Below are 17779 nucleotides of genomic sequence, written 5' to 3'. Positions count from 1 at the left end.
TGGGGGGCAGGGGATATGAGTTGGGGCGTGGGTGAGGGTGAGAGTCAGGTCGGGGTTTGCAGGCAGGGGGCCGTTGAAAGTGGCATTTCGCTGGGATGGGCATGCAGAGTTCTACTCGGAAACCTTTGCCGCAGGTTCCCAATGGTGCAGTTTCCTTCTGGGATACAGGGTGAATCCTCTGGTATTGCTAAGGTGACCCCTATCCCCGTGGCTTTAGAGCCAGGCCTCTGGGGCCAGAGCCCTCAGAAGCCAGCGAGGGATAGGGTTAGGGCCTAGGGGCACGGCAGGCCCGACGTACCAGCACTGTGGCCTGCTTCCCCGGGATTTGTCTTGAGGGCCTGGGTGAGGTTGAATGTCAGGCTCAGGGTTTGCCGCTAGAGGGCGCAAAAATTGTGCATTCCTTGGGATGGGCATTCAGAGTCCTCCTGCTCTGATTGCTTTCAGGAGTGCAAATGGTGCCTTTACTTTCTGGGTGGCAGCCTGAGTCCCTCGATACTGCTCGGGTGTCCCGAATCTTTGGGGCTTTGTAGCCAGGTTCTGGGGACTGACCCCTCAGAAGCCAACCTAGGCTGAGTGTTAGGACATAGGGACACGAGAGGCCTGATGTGCCAGCGCTGCGTCGAGGTTCCTGGCGGTGGGGGTCAAGGGCGTGGGTCAGCGTGAGTGTCTTGCTCTTCTTTTTGGCCAGGGAACCGCTGAAAGTGTGGGTTCTCTGGAATGGGCATTCCTCATTCTCCTGCTGTGAATCCTTTCTGGAGTTCCAAACAGTGGGCTTTCTTTCTGGGTGGAAGGTGAGTCCTCTGGTATTGCTCTGGAGCGAGCCCTAGGGAACAAAGCACTCAGGAGCCAACCTAGGGTTGGGGTTAGGGCCTAGGGGTTAAGGCCTAGGGGTTAGAGCATGGGGGTTAGGGTGTAGGGGTTAGGGCCTAGGGGTTAGAGCGTAGCGGTTAGGGCATAGGGGTTAGGGTGTAGGGCCTAGGGTTAAGGTTAGGGTTAAGGCCTAGGGTTAGGGCCTAGGGTTAGGGTGTAGGGTTAGGGTTAGGGGTTAGGGGTAAGGGTATGGGTTAGGGTTAGGGTATGGGTTAGGGTTAGGGTTCGGGTTAGGGTTAGGGTACGGGTTAGGGTATGGGTTAGGGTTAGGGTATGCGTTAGGGTTAGGGTACAGGTTAGGGTATGGGTTAGGGTTAGGGTACGGGTTAGGGTTAGGGTATGGGTTAGGGTTAGGGTACGGGTTAGGGTACGGGTGCTCTGGGTTCTGCTGACACTCTTCACAGTGTCCACAGGAGAAGGGTGGCCCATGTGAGTGCTCACTGGCTCTTTGTAGCAGATCATGCTAGAGCAGAGGGGCAGCTTGGGCAGGGAGTCTCAAACTCTGCATTGTTTGTGTTCTAGTCTTCCAGCAAATACACCATACGCTCTTGCACCCACCAGGTAAGACATGGCTCTGCCTTCTAGGAGCGGGCAACCTGGAAAGTGGATGAGATTAAGACAAAGTACACAGCATAGTGATCTCCTGAAAATCGTTTTTGAGTGGCTGAAGGCCAGAGGGAGGATGGGTCTATTTGGTGTCTCCCTGTGCTACCCTTCTGGTCTCAGTTAAGGGTAGACAGAGGGATGTATGTATTCAGTGCCACATTAGATGACTGGGGACTTCCTTTGGGCCTAGGAGGACCACCGCTCAGAAGGTAGGGTCAATGCTGTGCCAGAAGCCCAGGACTTTTAAAGGCAGGTGAAGCTGGGTATGAACTGGTGAGCTGGGCCTGAGCAGGTGTGAGCCAGGAGTAAGCAGGGCAGGGCAGAACTCCTGGGCCTCCACCTGTCCTGGGGTTAGGACCTCCCGTCCCTGGAGACCTCCCCTTGATGGCCCTCCAACAGCCCTGAGAACAAGCCCTATAGGGAGGGTAGTCTACCTCAGGAGACTGCGGTCCTGGGGCCCGCAGTGTTGAGCATCCCCTTCCTCTTGCCATCTCTGGGCTCAGATATGCAAGCCTCACCTGTGATACAGGTCTTGACTTTCCCATGGCTCTTTCCTCAGGGGTCCCCCTGACAGTTGGTGTTTGCCCTTGGTGCAGGGTCCTGAAACACTCTGTGGACGCCACCTGTGAGGAGCAGGGCCCAAGCCCTGGGTACCGCATGGAGCTGTCCATCTTCTTTGTGGTCTACTTCATGGTCTTCCCCTTCTTCTTCATCAACAACTTTGTGGCCTTGATCATCATCACCTTCCAGGAGCAGGGGGACAAGGTGATGTCTGAATGCAGCCTGGAGAAGAACAAGGTGGGTGCCTCTCTCTTCTGCCCCATGTGCACGTGTGCATTGGATGCTCTGCTGGGCTCCCCTGATGGGCAGAACCACTGGACTTCCCTTCCACATGGGACTCGCTCATCACCGCATAGCTGGTGGCCAGCACAGGGGCAGGGAGGGACCAAGTGTGGCTGGTCAGGGCTGCCTGCGAGGATGGAATAGACAGGTGTGGGGTGCAGTGGGTGCTGCAGTGTGGGGTTCCCCCCAACCCCACCATGTTCTCAGTGCTCCTTTGTCCCTGGGCAGAGGGCTTGCATCGACTTCGCCATCAGCACCAAGCCCCTGACGCGGTACATGCCCCAGGACAAGCAGTCATTCCAGTACAAGACATGGACATTTGTGGTCTCGCCTCCCTTCAAGTACTTCATCATGGCCATGATCGCCCTCAACACAGTGGTGCTAATGATGAAGGTATGTTGGCCCAGCACGGGGGACAGTGGGTGCCAGCTGAGGTGAGAGAGAGAGAGAGAGAGAGAGCCATCGTTGCAGCTGATCACGTCCTGGTCAGCATGGGATGCCTATAGAAGCCCAGTGCCCTGGGTTCTCTGTGGGCTGAGATGGTGAGAGTGTCCTGGGAGGAAACAGGGAGAGCAGGGACAGGTATCCCTACCCTGGGCAGGCGTGCAGTTCTCTCTGCTCTGGCAGGAGGTCAAGGCTGGGGTGTCTTGGGGCAGCCGAACCTGCAGCCAATGGCACTTATTCCCCGTGCAGTTCTATGACGCACCATATAAATATGAGCTAATGTTGAAATGCCTGAACATTGTGTTCACATCCATGTTCTCCATGGAATGCGTGCTGAAGATCATCGCTTTTGGGGTGCTGGTAGGTGCCTTGGCTCCCTCTTGGCCTTTTGGTGGTCTGCATTCTGGCTCCCTCTCTGTAGGGGGGATCTTCAGGGACTTGTAGCTTAGAGCTGGGAATTCCCCAAGCCCCCAGAGCAAATGTGACATTGCGGGGGCTCCTCAGGAAGGGGCTGCTCCAATACCCTGAGCTGCCTGAGCTCTGCCCCGAGCCCAGTTCCTGGAGACAGGCGGGGCCAGGCTCCTCCTCTTTGGACACACAGCTCTCAGTTCTGCACCTGCCCAGACCCACAGGGGTTTGCTTACCCAGCTGTGGTGTCCCCCCTGGGTGGCCCATCTGTCCCTTTGCTCCTTTCTTGATCAGGGGTACTTCCTGCAACTCCTTGCCTGGCAGAACGCTTACCAGCCTCTAGCAGTAACTGCTCTTTTTTCTCTCCAGAACTATTTCAGAGATGCCTGGAATGTCTTTGACTTTGTCACTGTGTTGGGAAGTATTACTGATATTTTAGTAACAGAGATTGCGGTAAGTAGTGTTTCCTGTCCTTCCTGCAGGGCCCCAGAATGGTTTCCTTCTAGGCAGTGCTCCTCAGTGCGCCTCCAGGTCCTGAGTGTTAGCCCCTTCTCTCTTGCCAGAGTTCCCCAGGAGCCCCTGGAAAGAAGGAGGCTCCTCTCCAGAGGTGGAGTTGGGGATTGGGTATTGTCTTGGGAAATGCTTTCTCTTGGAGAAGAAAGTGGTTTCCAAAAGGTCTTCTAGGCTTGTGGTCTGAGAGTCACCTGGGAGCTTCATTGTAACAACTGACCAGGAAGACAAGAATCTTTTAAATCTGTGTGTGTCTGACAAATCTAACAACTTGGCTCCAAAGTACATGAACTAAAACCAACAAGAATTTAGAATATTTTAGAATATTAGGTTTGTTTTACGTGTGTGTGTGTGTAAATAAAATGAGATACTCATTCATATCAAACATACACAGATTATATGTAAAAACTGACCAAGTGCTAAAATATGAAATTGTCTCAACAAATTTCAAGGAATCTGAATCATAAAGCAGTGTTCTTTGAGTACAATGCACTATGTCAAAATTAAATGGCAAAAAATCTCATCTCAGTCCTAAATGACTTCTCTAGGAGCAGACACTTAAGGTGGGGTTCTTGTACAAGTCATTTCTTAGGAAGCACTCCCGGGCAAGACCATGAGAGGGAAGTTTGGGGAAATGGACGGCTAAGAGAAGGGGGATCAGAAATGGATCTGGAGCCAAGTGCCGGGGTGCATCTGGGTCATCCCCAACGGGGGCTTGGAGACAGGGTGGTCACCCCTCAGAGCTGCAGAGCTCATGCCTCTGTACGGATTAGTCCACCACTAAGGGCTGCACCTGGGGGCTGCAGTTGTCAGATACCTCCAGCCCTTCTGAGTGCACACCAAGTGCAGGCAAAGCAGGCTCTGGCACCACTGGGGAGGAAGGAATATCAGACTCCTTGGTAACAGGACTGCACTGGAGTGCACGAGTGTCTGCTGTTACCCTGGCCCCACTCAGCTCTGCCCACGTCTCACACTGGGTTCACTTCCCTCCTTCTTCAGGATGATGCTGGTCACAATGTGTGGGAGAAGAGGGTTGGTAACCAGCTAGAGCTAGTCTGGGTTAAGTTGATGTTCATTAACTTATTCTTCCTAACCCCTTTTGGGGTCCCCTTACTGGTGGCCAGCCTTCTGCCGCTCTAGTTGCTGGACGGGATGAGGCAGCCCACACTGTCACCCTATGAAGCCCAAGTCCCTGCTTGTCACACCCTTGTGTGGTTCTGGCTGCCATAGTAGTCCAGTCGTAATTAAGACTGGTCATAGAGCACTAGAAAGGCCCTAGTGAACCCCCTGATTTCCAGATAGACTTCTTCCTACCCTATGTAATGGTAGCTCTGCCCTTCTCCATTCCCAGCATCCAGTACCCTGGCCAGCCTAGAAACTCTGCTCTGCCTGCTGATCTTACGGCATGAGGAGCACAAGTGACAGGGGCCCACCATGACTTTGGTGATCCACAGTGGAAGCCTTCCCTACCCCTTGAGCCAGGACCTCTAGATTTGCCAAACCTAAACTTATGGAGATGATGAGAACAAAGTCTGACCTGGGTTGCTAGAGGATAGTGAGAGGGGCCACCCCTACTTCCACCACTTGCTTTCTGGATCTGTGTGACAGTTGGACACCCAGTACCATCTCTTGTTTGTCAGTTCATCTTGAAGGACAATATCCCAACCCTGTGAGGTACATCACCAAGCCAGCATTTAATCTGTGTCTTTAAGAGGCTTTTTCAGTGTTTTATGAGGTTTCCACCTCCTGAATGATGTTGAATATTATATGCCTGTGGATCCCGAGTCACCTGTTCCTTTTGTACCTGCTTCTGCTTGCTCAGTTTAGAGTCGATGTTATGTGGAATCCAATATAGGTAAATCCCTGGTACTGGTGTGGGCCAGGGTATTCCATGGGCAAAGACAAACCCACACCCAGAGTATGAGTGATCCCAGTAGAGACACATCACTGCCATTTCCAGGTGAAAGGATTCTCATGGAAGCAAATTACCACCAAGTGGCTGGCTGACAGCCTAAAGCATGGTGCATTGTAGAGGCCTCGTTGACTTCTCATAGTGGGCTGGGTGTTTAGTAGTGGTCATGGCTGGATCAGCCCAGCCATGGGCTCAGGCACGGCCTTCATCTCAGCCATCATGGTCACTCCATTCATGGATCTACTATGTGAACACTGGGGCTGGTGAGAATAGAGGCTGGCTGTCATCTGTTGGGTAAACCATCTCAAGGCCTGGTTTTTAGTGCCGCTACAGCTGTGGATGCTCTGTGGTGGACACTGATGTGTAATACAAGGACCTGCATGTCGCATCCATTCCCTAGGCCCATCTGGATGCCTTTCCCCAACCTTTGTTCCCTCTGGAGCCCTGGCCAAGCTTTAGCTCTTGCGTAAGGTCCTGTAATCCATACCACAGGCAACTTCTTTCTCCATCCGTGCCATGGCTGCTAGATTCACCACCTAGAACTCTGCCTCACCACTGTCTTCCAGCTCGTCTCTGTGTGGGGTTCTAGTGACACCAATGTATTGAGCCAACGGCTTCATGTAACAGGCTTGAGTTTTTCCTCCTGGCTTTAGTGATCATCCCATGATATGTTGGGGGTAGGAGTGAGCTAAGGAAGACAGATGCAGCAAAGGTGCAAGGCCTGGGGCACTGGGCCACCTGTCATGAGACTGCATCCTCTATTTTGAGTGAGGTAGGAAGAGGAGTGACATAATCTGGCTTTTCAGACCAAACCTCTGGCTGAGAATAGAGTGCAGGGCACAGGCAGAAGCAGCTAGGCAAGTTAGGGCTTAGTTGGGTTATCCCAGAAACAGACCCCAAGACAGGAGTTCAATGCAAGTCATTTATTTGGGAGGTGATCCCTGGAATACTAGGGGAACAAGGAAGTGGGCCAGGGAGGGGGGCAGCCAGTACATGGTCCTATGAAGCCGGGTACCACTGTGGGTCCTCACTGGGAGCCCTGAGCCTCCATTATCCCAGCAAGGGGCGGGATGACTGGGGTGTTTTTCAGCAAGTGCTGTTAGCTACTAGTTGAAGCCTGCTGGGGAGAGGGGGCCAGAGAATGTTAATTCTCATGTCCTGGCCTGGGAAAATTCTCAAGGAAAAGTGATGTGGATGCTGACAATTGAGTATTGGGCCTGTGAGGATGGGAGTGCCACCGAATGCCACAGCAGGGAGCCCGGCAGAGGGTCTAAGGTGAGAGACCATCATTCCGGATGTAGTTTCCAGTAGAGCTGCAGATGGACCACATGTCTCTGTGAAAGTTGAGCAAGAATGGCATCAAAGTCTGAGCACTTGGGAACGTGGATTATCATTAATTGAAATGGGAAAGACTGTGGGTGGAACAGGTTTGTTGTGGACTGTTTGTACATGTGGACTGGATGCAGTTTGTACATGTTAGATTTGAGTTGCCTGTTGGCCTCCCTGAAGGAATCATCCAACAGGCCATTGGACAGATGGGCCTAGAGTTTGGAGAAGAGATTCATGCCAGTGTCATAGGATTGGGAACCATGAGCATATGAGATGATATCAGATCCATGAGACTGAATGAGATCAATAAAGGAGAGAAAAGAATGAGCTACTGAGTTCTATGATGCACCAACATTTAGTGACAAAGGCGTGGCCGGAGGGCAGAGAGGTTATCCAAACCATTAGCAAAGATTAGTGTGCAGAATGTGCAAGGCTCTTCTGTGAATCATTAAGACAAACAAAAGCAACCGAATGGAAAAATGAACTGAAGGCATAATTGGGCATTTTACTAAAAGAATAAGAAACAGAAATGACCAATTAACATAGGAAAAGCTGCTCACCCTTATTTGTAATTAAATGTAAAGTGAAATGACATTGAGATGCCATTTCACACCCTCTGGTTTGTCAAACGTCAAACAGGAATTCCAGCCATGGCAATGGTTAGCAAGTGGGACAGCCAGAACCTCCACGCTACTGCTGGGGGGTGTTCGTTGGACAACCTTTTCGGAAGAGTGTGGCAGTCCCTGGAAAGCTGGACATATGCATGCCTACAGCGACTTAGACACATAAGCCAGAGGGTGTCTGGGCAGGTGACCTGGAGACACTTTCACACAGAGGGTCATGGCTACCTTGTTCACAGTAGCAGCGGAATGCACTGATTGTTAGGGGACATGAACGTAGTAAAGTGCCACACGCACTGGAGGGTGGTGGTCTCCACATCAAGAGGGATGCTTTTCAGAAGCAGAGTTTGCTTGCCGTCAGCACAAGTTTGCCCAAGTCCGCGAAGGCTGCATACGGTAGCATCCCATTGAAAAGGCTAAGAAAAGTCAAGTATAATGCATTTTAAGAGTTTGTCATAAGACAGTAAAGAAAAACAATTATTAACAAGAATTAAGGGTAGCTACTACATCTGGGGAGGAGAAAGGGAGACAGGACAGGCTTCAAAAGTAATGGTAACATTCTGTTTTCTTTAAGCTGGGTGATGAATATATGGACATTTTATGATTTTTCTTTGAAAATGTGCATCCGTACACATATTTATACATATTCTTTTGTGTATGTGGTATGTTTTATGGTTTTAAAAAATTAGTAATCCAAATAATGCGGGGAAAGTTCTGAGCTGCCATTTTCACACAAAAACCAAGGATGTTCTGTCACACCAACCATTGGCATTGTGGCATTGCCCAAGTGCTTCTCATCCAGAAATAGTTCGTACCAGTGTGGTTTCTGGAAGGAGCAAGCTGGCTGCTGATCCTTACGGGCCCCGTCCTTGGACACAGGCATCTTTGTTCCCTGGATAAAGGGATCCAGACATTGCGCTCCTGTCTGCAAGGGCACAGCTCTGGGGGTTTCCTCATGTGTGTGCCTCCTCGCCCAAGAGGGCGGACTGATGAGCAGGCATCAAGGGTGGGGGTGGCCAGAGATGCAGAGAGCACGACGCCCAGCTGTCTTGCAGGGAAACCTCCACCTCCAGAGAGGCCCGCACACAAGGCAGAGACCTTCTGTGGCGCAGGTGGCTGGAGTAGCCCAGTGTCTGTCCCTCAGCTGTTGGACGCGCAAGGCCAAGGGGGCTTGTGGTTGTATCAGACCTTGCCTCAAATAAGCCCTCCATGGCCGCTGCCGTCGGCCCCCGATGCCTAGCAGGGCCGGTGGGAGGGCTGAGGAGCCGCTTGGCTTGGAAGCTCTGCTGTGCCCTGGCCGCTGGTGCTCTCGGAGCTCAGTCCTTCACCCAGTTCTGCTGAGAGGGGAAAAGATGAAAGGAAGTCGTCATGTGGATTAGTGGTGTCTTTATTTTTGTTCATTTGTAGTCACTTCAGATGTTACTTTGTGATGTACTTTTTTTTCCTTAGGCAAAAAGATGAGTGTCAGTTCCCACCACCAACTTAATCAAAATAGAGTAATAGTCTTAACGAGGGTCACGTAGAGACAGCATTCCCAAGCAAGCATAAAACTGACATTGATTTCTTTGCCTGGAAATAAAAAAATAAGTGTCTGTGAGTCATCTTTGGATTTGTATTACAAACAGGAATGCAAATGAATGCCACCCTGTCTGCATAACCTACAGATTTCAAAAATATGTTTTGATTTGGTGCATTTTAAGCCAAATATGCAAAGTTTACTAAAATCCTCAAATTTTCCAGTGAGGTATTCAAAGTTTGAGTTTTTGCTTGTGTTGATGACTCATTTTCTCTTTTGTTTTCTGTTTTTGTTCTTGATTTACCTTAACCTACCTGCTGACTCACGCCATCCAACCAACAGACAATGCAAAAACCATGTCTCCATCTGTATGTTGCGCACCTGCTGCTCAAACATCCCAATTTGTAAATAATATGCAAATATCCATCCATGAAAACGTCACATATAGGAAACGGTTGGTTTCATGAATTTCAACAGTTCTTAAAACTCCTTGCTTTGCTTGCTCTCCTTCTGTTCTTCCTTCCATTTCCTGTGGCCCCTCACCACTGCCTTCCAGAGGGGTGTGGTCAGAGACTGGCAGTACACCCATCCCCTCTGGCCTCTTCTTCTCGGCTCCTGGGGTCCAGCAGGGGCTTCTGAAGGCCCTCCCAGGAGCCACTGGATTCAGGAGCTGGCCTTGGGTCTAGAGAGGAGGTGTAGGGTCCCCTGAGTGAAGTGGCCAAGTGCCCAGTGTTTCTTGTCGGGATCGGGCTCAGAATTGGGGAGATTTGTGTAGGACATGAGTTTGGACCTGTTCCTACAGAGTCCATGGTTTCTCTTGCACCGTCTTCCTTCTGCTCCCTTCCCCACTGTACCAACATACAAGGCTGGTTCTCCCCGGTGGCCTCTGACGATGTCTCCTGTAACATTCTCCCTGGACATGCCCTTCCATAGGGAACCCTCTCTGGGTCTCAGGGCTGGAGGGGATTGGAGATTTTGTCTTCATGATTCAAAAAAGGGTGGTGTAAGGCCTGATGGAGTGGGAAGAGGGTCTGCCCCCAGAGACAGTGAAGCTCAGGGCTCTTGCACCCAGGCATCATTGGAAATTCACATAAAGTAGCAAATATTTGAGATTCCTGTTACAAAATGAACATTAATGATAAAGTGTTTCACAAGTGTAGCAGAAGATCTTGAGTTGTGAGAAAATGCCATTTGACGCCACAGAAATTTTCGACTCACTCAGGCCTTCTCGTGGCCTTTTCCCGTCCACTTGGGAAGAGCACCCCCCTCCCCCCGTGCCCTTCCTCATCCTCCAGAGCACACATCATCACCTGACATGCTGCGCATGTTGGGGTATACAGAGCTTTGCTTTTCTTCATCATTGTCCCATGAGAACAAAGCTGATTAGGAGAGCAGTTTGTTGCAGCATAGACTGTGGCCCCCAGCAGATGTGCACAGGTCACTTTGCTTGACCCTGACTGGAAACAGTGATGTACTTGGATGCAGGAGATGCTGATCCGGGTCTGAGGCCTGTTGATCCCCTTTGTGGGGGCCATGTTTCACAATGCCCGGCGTACCTTTAAATCCCTTAAATCTCGGACTCCTCACCGTCTGGGCACAATGTCCTAATGTCTCCATCTTGTGGATGAGGAAGCAAGGGGCTCAAAGGAGCCAGGGACCAGTGTACCCTCAAGGTGAATCAGCTACCACATTGAGAGGTGCGATGATGCATCTTTGGGGTGCTCTAGACCTTTCCTGATTCAGAGGCAGATGGCAATAAGGAAGGGTGTGGCTTTGAATTAGTGGGGGAAGTAGTAGGTGCTCTCTGGTGTGACAGAAACCACGGACTCTGGGAGGATGGGGCAAGCTATGTCCATCTCCAAGGGGTTGGCCGAGGCCAGAGGCGACTATGCATAGCCGTGGGAGGCTGCCGTGTGCTTGCTGCCCCCTGCTCTCCTGCATGCGCTCGCATGGCGTTGCCTGGCAGCTCCCGCCCTGGGCACAGCCACGGAGTGCTCTGCCTGCCACACTGTGCTCGGAGTATCTGTGGCTGCTGTCGCCATCTGTCCTCATGGCTCTCTAGGGCTGTCTGTCTGTTGCCACCCCCACCCCTCTCCCGAATGCCCACTGGAGCCCCGAGAAAAGACATCTGGGAGGAGGGGTGAGAACTCGTGTCTCAACAAAACGTAGCAGGTGACTTGCTGAGCTTTGCATTCATGCACTATGTGGATGGACAGTGCCTTCCCCTGCCTTGTCTTCCGTCCCTTCTTTCTCACCCAGAGCCTCGATTTTCCCCAATATCTCCAGGAAATCTTCTCGTCTGTGCCAGTGGCCTGAGCAGAGCGCTTTGGGCTGGGCAAATGATAACTGTGTTATCACAGTCTCGGCCCCTCCAGACCCAAGTGAGCAGGTGCTTTAGAGGCCGGGCCCTTGGAAGCTCCCTCCCGTTCCTCTGCTTTATTGTCTTGTACAAAGGATTTCCCAGCACTGTAGACAAAGTCTCCCTTCCATCTCTGTGCCCATCCTCCCAAGGTGACTGGCTCATTTGAGAACCTGGGGCCCACGGGGCAGGGGTGGATGTCTCTTGGCCATCCTGTACCACTGAGATTCTCTTTCCCCAGCACAAGCAGGTGAGGGAGCTCTAGGCAAACTGTGTGCCCTCCAGGGTCACACCTCAAGGTCCACTCCTGCCTTCTTGCTGATCTGGACCACAGTCAGCACCTCCTTGTGACTACCAGACCTCCCACCCCATGGCTCCGACATCTAGCCCTCCAGCAGAGACAGTCTAGTCTCCAGCCACCCCGGTGGGAACTGAAGAGGCAGACAAAGGCTGGGTTGGGGCCACTGTCCTTAGAAGTAAGAGTGAGACCTGCCTCTCCACCAAAGGCCTCAGCCCAGCCTAGAGCAGATGGGCAGCCCTGGAGGGAGGGCGGCCAGCTCTCCCCAGGCTCCCCATGCCTCCTGCACGTGCTCTCCTACTGCTGCTCTCATTCAACACGTCGTGTTCTTTTCTCTTCATCTGACCACTGAATCTGGCGATACGATGTGCCTAGGCCTGAGCTGCTTGCATATGTTAAAACACCAAAGTGGCAGGAAGCTGCTGTCAGGCTGCGTGCGGGCACCTGGTCTCCAAGCAGACAGAGGGTGGGAGACTGCCCAGGGCCACAAGCACCCCTACGTCGTGGAAACCGTCCAGAGCCGTGCTCCCAGAAAGGGATGTGCCAATAACTCAAGGCGCCCCTGGGCCAGGGTGGTAGCCTCCCTCCCAGGTAATCTGTGGAGTCCAGAGTTTATTGCTTCTTTTTTGCTTGATTTTGAACCTCCTGGATGAGGGAGCAGTGCTAGATACCCTGGGATCTCTGGAGTTGAGACCATTTGCAGATTTCATAAGTGGCTTCCGTGGTGTGGGCAGCAGGATCGCCAACACTTACCCTTCCTATGGTGACTTATCTGCAGGCACCAGGAGCAGCCCCAGAAGAGATGTTTGCCCCTCTGCCAGGTCCCAGATAGCAGGGGCTTTGCTAGCCGTATGGAGAAGCGAAGGGCCCTTCAGAGGCTCTCGGTGAAGAAGGAGCCCTGCCCGGCACTTGGATCGCTTGGCTGTGTCTTGCAAGAGGCGGTCAGTGTTAGAGGCCCATCCACAGTTCGTCTCCTGGCTCCACCTGGCAGCAAGGAGCTGCTTCTGAGAATTTTTCTCTCTCTCCCTCCCTGTTGGGTGCAGGGGAGCCTAAAGCGGAGGGGTTTCTTTGATTTGCTGCATGAGAAGTGATTTGCAATGACAAGCTTTACTTTTGGAAGGTTTTCTGGTGGCCGATTGCTGCTTATACCGTAGAGCAGTGACGTTTTGTTTTATCTCTCTTTGTATGCACTTTTCTTCGGGACCACAGCACACCAGGGAGAGGTGGGTGGGGAGCAGTACCTGAAGTTGCAGGAGGCTGGTCTCCACAGGTTAGAGAACAGCCTCTCTTCCCTACAGAACAATTTCATCAACCTCAGCTTTCTCCGCCTCTTCCGTGCTGCCCGGCTCATCAAGCTGCTGCGCCAAGGCTACACCATCCGCATCCTGCTGTGGACCTTCGTCCAGTCCTTCAAGGTGAAGCCCAGGCACGGCCCTCGTGCCCTGACCCTCCCCTGTGTGATGCACAGTGCTGTGGCCACCAGCTCCTCCTTGCCACCAGAGCAGACCCTCCTCGTGGAGGCTCCTTGTTGGCACCCGTTATCCTGTTGTGGTTTACAAAGACATTTTAAGTGATCCAGAGAGCATCTTGGTAATGCTCACTGACTCTGAGGTGGGTTCTATGACTGATTATAGACGAAGGAACTGAGGTGGTCTCTTGGTGGAGGGGCTTCATGGTCAGTGGGGGTGGATTTACGGTCACTGGGGTCTGGGTGGCCCCAGAGACCCGGCCACCGTCCACTCTGTAGACGAGGCCTGAGCAATGTAGCTGGGCAGCCCTCCCTGGAGCCGCCCTGTCCTCTGTATGTCTCCACAGGCCCTGCCCTACATGTGTCTGCTCATCACCATGCTGTTCTTCATCTACACCATCATGGCATGCAGGTGGGTGCGCCTGATGGGACAGGGAGCAGAAGGGGCCCTGTGCCCTGGGCCAAAAGGGCACTGATCATGGTCATCAAATGGTATCAATGACAGATTGGCACTTGGGGAACATTTCTATGTTTGAAGCACTTTATGAACTTAATTCTCGGAAAGGCTGTTCTACCGATAAGGACATGGAGGCTGGGCACCACGGGTTTGGGCCTGTCACCCAGAGTCCACTAGTGAGGCGTAGCTCCACCGTCTGTAGGAAAATGCTCTGCTGTGCTCCTGAGTGGAACCCCGTTGGGCTGTTAGGGTGTTGATGGGCATGTTTGATTCGGTGGTGGAGCTTTTGAGCACATCTGCCTGGTGCTGAGTGGCCTGCAAAGCACCAGCTGGTCATTCTGTTAGTCCAGAGAGTTGACCTGATCCTTTACAGGAAGTTATATATTACAGAAGAAAAAAGTCAACAGGATCACACCAGATCACTGTACTGTCAAGTTCAGCTTGGATAAGTTAGATTGCCTTTATTTTGCCAAAGAACCCTTTGTCAGCTACTTGGAAAAACATTTAAAAGACAAAGCAGTGTTCCAGTTTTAAATCTTTGGCATCTGGCCACTTTTCAACAGTAGGATGGGAGATGGATCCAAATGTTAAATTATAGTGGGAGAAGCCATTGTCTTAAAGGTTAGCTGAGAAGTGATTTTTAAACTCTACTTCAGGGATTGAAAAGGTTCTCTTCCTTTAAAATTTGCTGAGATCTGATGCTATTTAAAAATATATATATATTTGTGCCTGCTTTGGTTTTGGAATTTATAAGACCAGAAGGGTCACTGATCTTTGTTTTTGGTGAATATGTGATAGTTCATAAATTTTTCAGCCAGATTCCAGATTTTAAGCCAAGTACAGTTACTGACTTGTTTGCATTCCTAACCCTAAAAATAAATCAATTAAAATGGATAAAAAGCCCATTGTGATATTTGCACAGAAATTTAGAAAGAAACTTTCAAGTTGACCTCATAGCTATTACCAATGAAATTACTGCTTCGGAGTCATTGATGACAAGATGAAATTTCAAATGCTTCCTGTCTTATATATAGTGCAGCACATGTAAACTTAGCTCCAGGTGGCATTTTTACTCGGCATGCAGACTTGCAGGTGTAGACATGCGGAACTGGGCAGGGGGGCGGGCAGTGACGTGTTTGGCTGGAAGTGCTGACCCCTCCAGCCCCTGCCGCAGTGGTGGTGGCTAAGGGCAGCGTCCTGTGCCTTGTGGGTCCTCACGTGCACACATCCTCTTCTGCCTGGCCACAGCTCCTGAGGACCCAACAGTACCAGCCTGTAGCCTTCTTTCTCATTTCAGGTTTTTGGAAATATTGCCCTGGATGATGACACCAGCATCAACCGGCACAACAACTTCAGGACGTTTTTGCAAGCCTTGATGCTGTTGTTCAGGTGTGTTGTTTGGGGAGTCAGCGCAGGCTCAGAGGCTCCTCCGTTCAGGAGGGACAGGGCATGTGCCGACCCAGAGGGCCACCCCCTCCGACCCCCAGCTCGTGCTGGCTTCCCCTCAGTGGGCCTTCCCAGCTTCTTCTCCCCTCTTCCTCCTTCCTTCGCTAAGGGTTCCTGGGCCTCGGGACAGATGGAAGGGAAGTCCATGAGGGAGGTCAACCTGAGAGCCCCAGGTGAGGCTGGCCTTGACCACCTCAGCTCATCCCTGGGGGTGGCCAGAAGGCCTCTGCTGAAGCTGCAGCCAAGGGTCTGGGAGGACAGAAGGTGTCCAGCAGGGCCTTTTTCGGTGTGCTGGACATAGGCTTTGCATCTGCTCACCTTGTTGACTGCAGGGTCTGTGGGATCGGGGGCGGGGGCGGGGGCGGGGGCAGGGCAGGGGGACACAGAGTACGCTCCTCAGGGACCCAAGGAACTCAACTGGCCAGAGTGAGTGCCTCCAGTGCCCCATGGCTCACACGACTGCAATCCCCTAGGCTCCAGGCTCCAAGGCAGGCAGAGTAGCTTGTTTCTGGCTCAAGCACCTCCCTGTGTGCTCGACAGGGCTGCATGTCAGCTTCTGTTCCGAGACGTGACACACTCTCTGTGGCCCATCCTGGCGTGGGGGCTGTGGGGAGGGGGTGAATGTGTCTCACTGCCTCCGTGTCCCCTTCGTTAAGGCAAGCCCAGCACATGACCCTAGGAGGGAAGAAAGGAGCTCTTCGCAGGGACTTGTGGAGGAGGGGTGCTGACATAAAACCCTTCCTGAGGTGCCCACACGCGTGTTTGTTCATGCAGATGCACCAGGATGCTGTGAGGCCTGTGCTGGGAGATGCCCAGCGCGGTGAATCCCAGGCCGATGCATTCCAGGGCCCGTGGAGGTTCTTCTTTTTATGGAGGGAGATCAGACCGATCTGCTTAGCTAAGCTGCCTGGAGAGAGTTGTCTGACTCTTGTTTTTTAAATCAGATAGACAAGTATCCTTAGGCCTACACTTTCTCCAAATGACATCATTTCTCTGGACTTTAGCTATTACGTTCATTTCATCTCGTCATTAATTAACGTCCTGCCTCGTGCTGCAAGAGTTGAGGCAGGCCTATGAAACCAGCCTCAGTTTTAAGTCTTTGTTCTCAAAGATCTCTTTTCCTCCCTGGTCTCTGTGTCACGTGTGAGCACCAGTATCAGTCAGGCCTGGCATTGGACAGCTGCCCTGCAGGAAAAGCGCCCTACTCCTAGCCATTGTTAATGGGAAGTCGGCTCCACTTGTGCCGAGAGCTGGCCATGCAGGCACACCCAGTGTCGGGGGGGGGCCCAGGCCTCTGGTCTGCCTGCAAGTCTAGTGCACATCTGGCCCTCGTGCTGGCCACACACCCAGGGACAAAAGTCCATGGAAAAGGTCCTCCAGGGTGGCCACTCAGGCTGGTGGGGCTGTTCTTGGTGTGTTCAGGAAACAGCAGACGCTGGTGTGGCTGGAGTGGACTGAGCAGAGACCACGGGGAAAGAGCAGGCTGTGAGTTTCACAGAGCTGTGGGCAGTTGTGTGAATGTTGGCTTTGCAGTAAGTGAGGGGTCATTGAGAGGAAAAGTGACCTGATCTCACCTGTGTGTAGTGGACCCACTTGGCCATTGGGTGGGGCAGAGCAGGAAGATCCGTGAGGAAGCTATTGCAGCAGCTCAGGGGAGGTGGTTGTTGCTTAGCCCGGGGTGCTGAGAAGTGGTAAGAGTCTAGCTGGTTTTTGAAGGTAGATGAGCTGATGAAGCTGGTGAGAAGGAATGGAGGCAGGGATGCCTGCAGTATATTTGGCCTAAGAAACGGGATGGAGCCCCCATTTCTTGAATCAGGGAAGGCTGGGATGGCACATGCTGGGTGAGGGAGGCCAGGAAGGGCTGTGTTGGCTTCGAGGTGCCAGAGGTCCATGAAGGGGCGCTCACCATAGTGCTGACTTTTGGTGCAGTTCCTTGTTGTCAGTAACTAGTTCTTTCCGAGTTAATGATCAATTTGAAAACCTAATGCCAGAGGATTCTTTTTAAGAAGCAGGCATCTCTTACCTAGACCTTACATATGAGTGGGTTCTCTGTGGGAGGGAGCCCAGGGAGCGTATGCACTTGAGCCAGCTCTTCTGAGGTTTCTTCTCAGGCTGGCCTGGGCCTTCCTTTGTGGGTCTCATGGCTCTGCCCTTCTCAGGGGTGCCACTGGGGAGGCCTGGCATGAGATCATGCTGTCTTGTCTCAACAACCAGGCCTGTGAAGAGCACACCAATGCCAGTGAGTGTGGGAGCGACTTTGCCTACTTCTACTTCGTCTCCTTCATCTTCCTTTGCTCCTTTCTGGTAAGTCCTAGTCACTGTGCCCATGTGTCCACCTGTCTCAATCCATCCCAGGCCCCCCTTCCATCTCTCACTGATCCCTGATACTGATTCATGTCACATTACAAGCGGATTCTGTGTTGATGGTCTCGTTTCCCCAGAGACGATGACCTCTAAAAGGACCCACTCTGTCATGAGCTCCTGTGGGCCTTGCCTTTCCTTCTCAGAAAGGGTTTTAAGTTTCCACGGGACAACTGTCCTTTAGTCTTTAGCCTCTGCCATGGTGATGAGTTACAAAGAAGCAGCACTCCAGCTGGTGTGCCTGGGGCAGATGAGCCTCAGGAAACTGGTTGTTGGGGCGGTAAGTGGACTAGGTCCAAGTGAGCAGACACCTCTGGGAAACTTTGAGCAGG

At 52.1% G+C, this 17779-nt stretch overlaps 1 protein-coding gene across 1 annotated transcript in view; it reads left to right on the top strand.

Moving 5' to 3' along the window:
* Positions 1 to 603: 603 nt before the first annotated feature.
* Positions 604 to 17779, top strand: part of LOC148164645 (voltage-dependent N-type calcium channel subunit alpha-1B-like) — a 44483-nt gene continuing 27307 nt past the window's right edge. The window contains 10 exon segments of the mRNA XM_088021939.1: positions 604 to 659; positions 1237 to 1299; positions 2073 to 2274; positions 2548 to 2712; positions 3013 to 3123; positions 3541 to 3624; positions 13014 to 13130; positions 13531 to 13599; positions 14938 to 15029; positions 17246 to 17390. Coding sequence (XP_087878065.1) covers positions 604 to 659; positions 1237 to 1299; positions 2073 to 2274; positions 2548 to 2712; positions 3013 to 3123; positions 3541 to 3624; positions 13014 to 13130; positions 13531 to 13599; positions 14938 to 15029; positions 17246 to 17390 — 1104 coding nt within the window.

The sequence above is a fragment of the Eumetopias jubatus genome, unplaced genomic scaffold (genome assembly GCF_037043125.1).
Source record: "Eumetopias jubatus isolate StellerSeaLion01/CBP00866 unplaced genomic scaffold, mEumJub1_p1.0 scaffold_3, whole genome shotgun sequence".
Classification (NCBI taxonomy): domain Eukaryota; kingdom Metazoa; phylum Chordata; class Mammalia; order Carnivora; family Otariidae; genus Eumetopias; species Eumetopias jubatus.
Note: the sequence above shows the minus strand (reverse complement) of the source record. Positions and strands in the feature narration are given on the sequence as shown.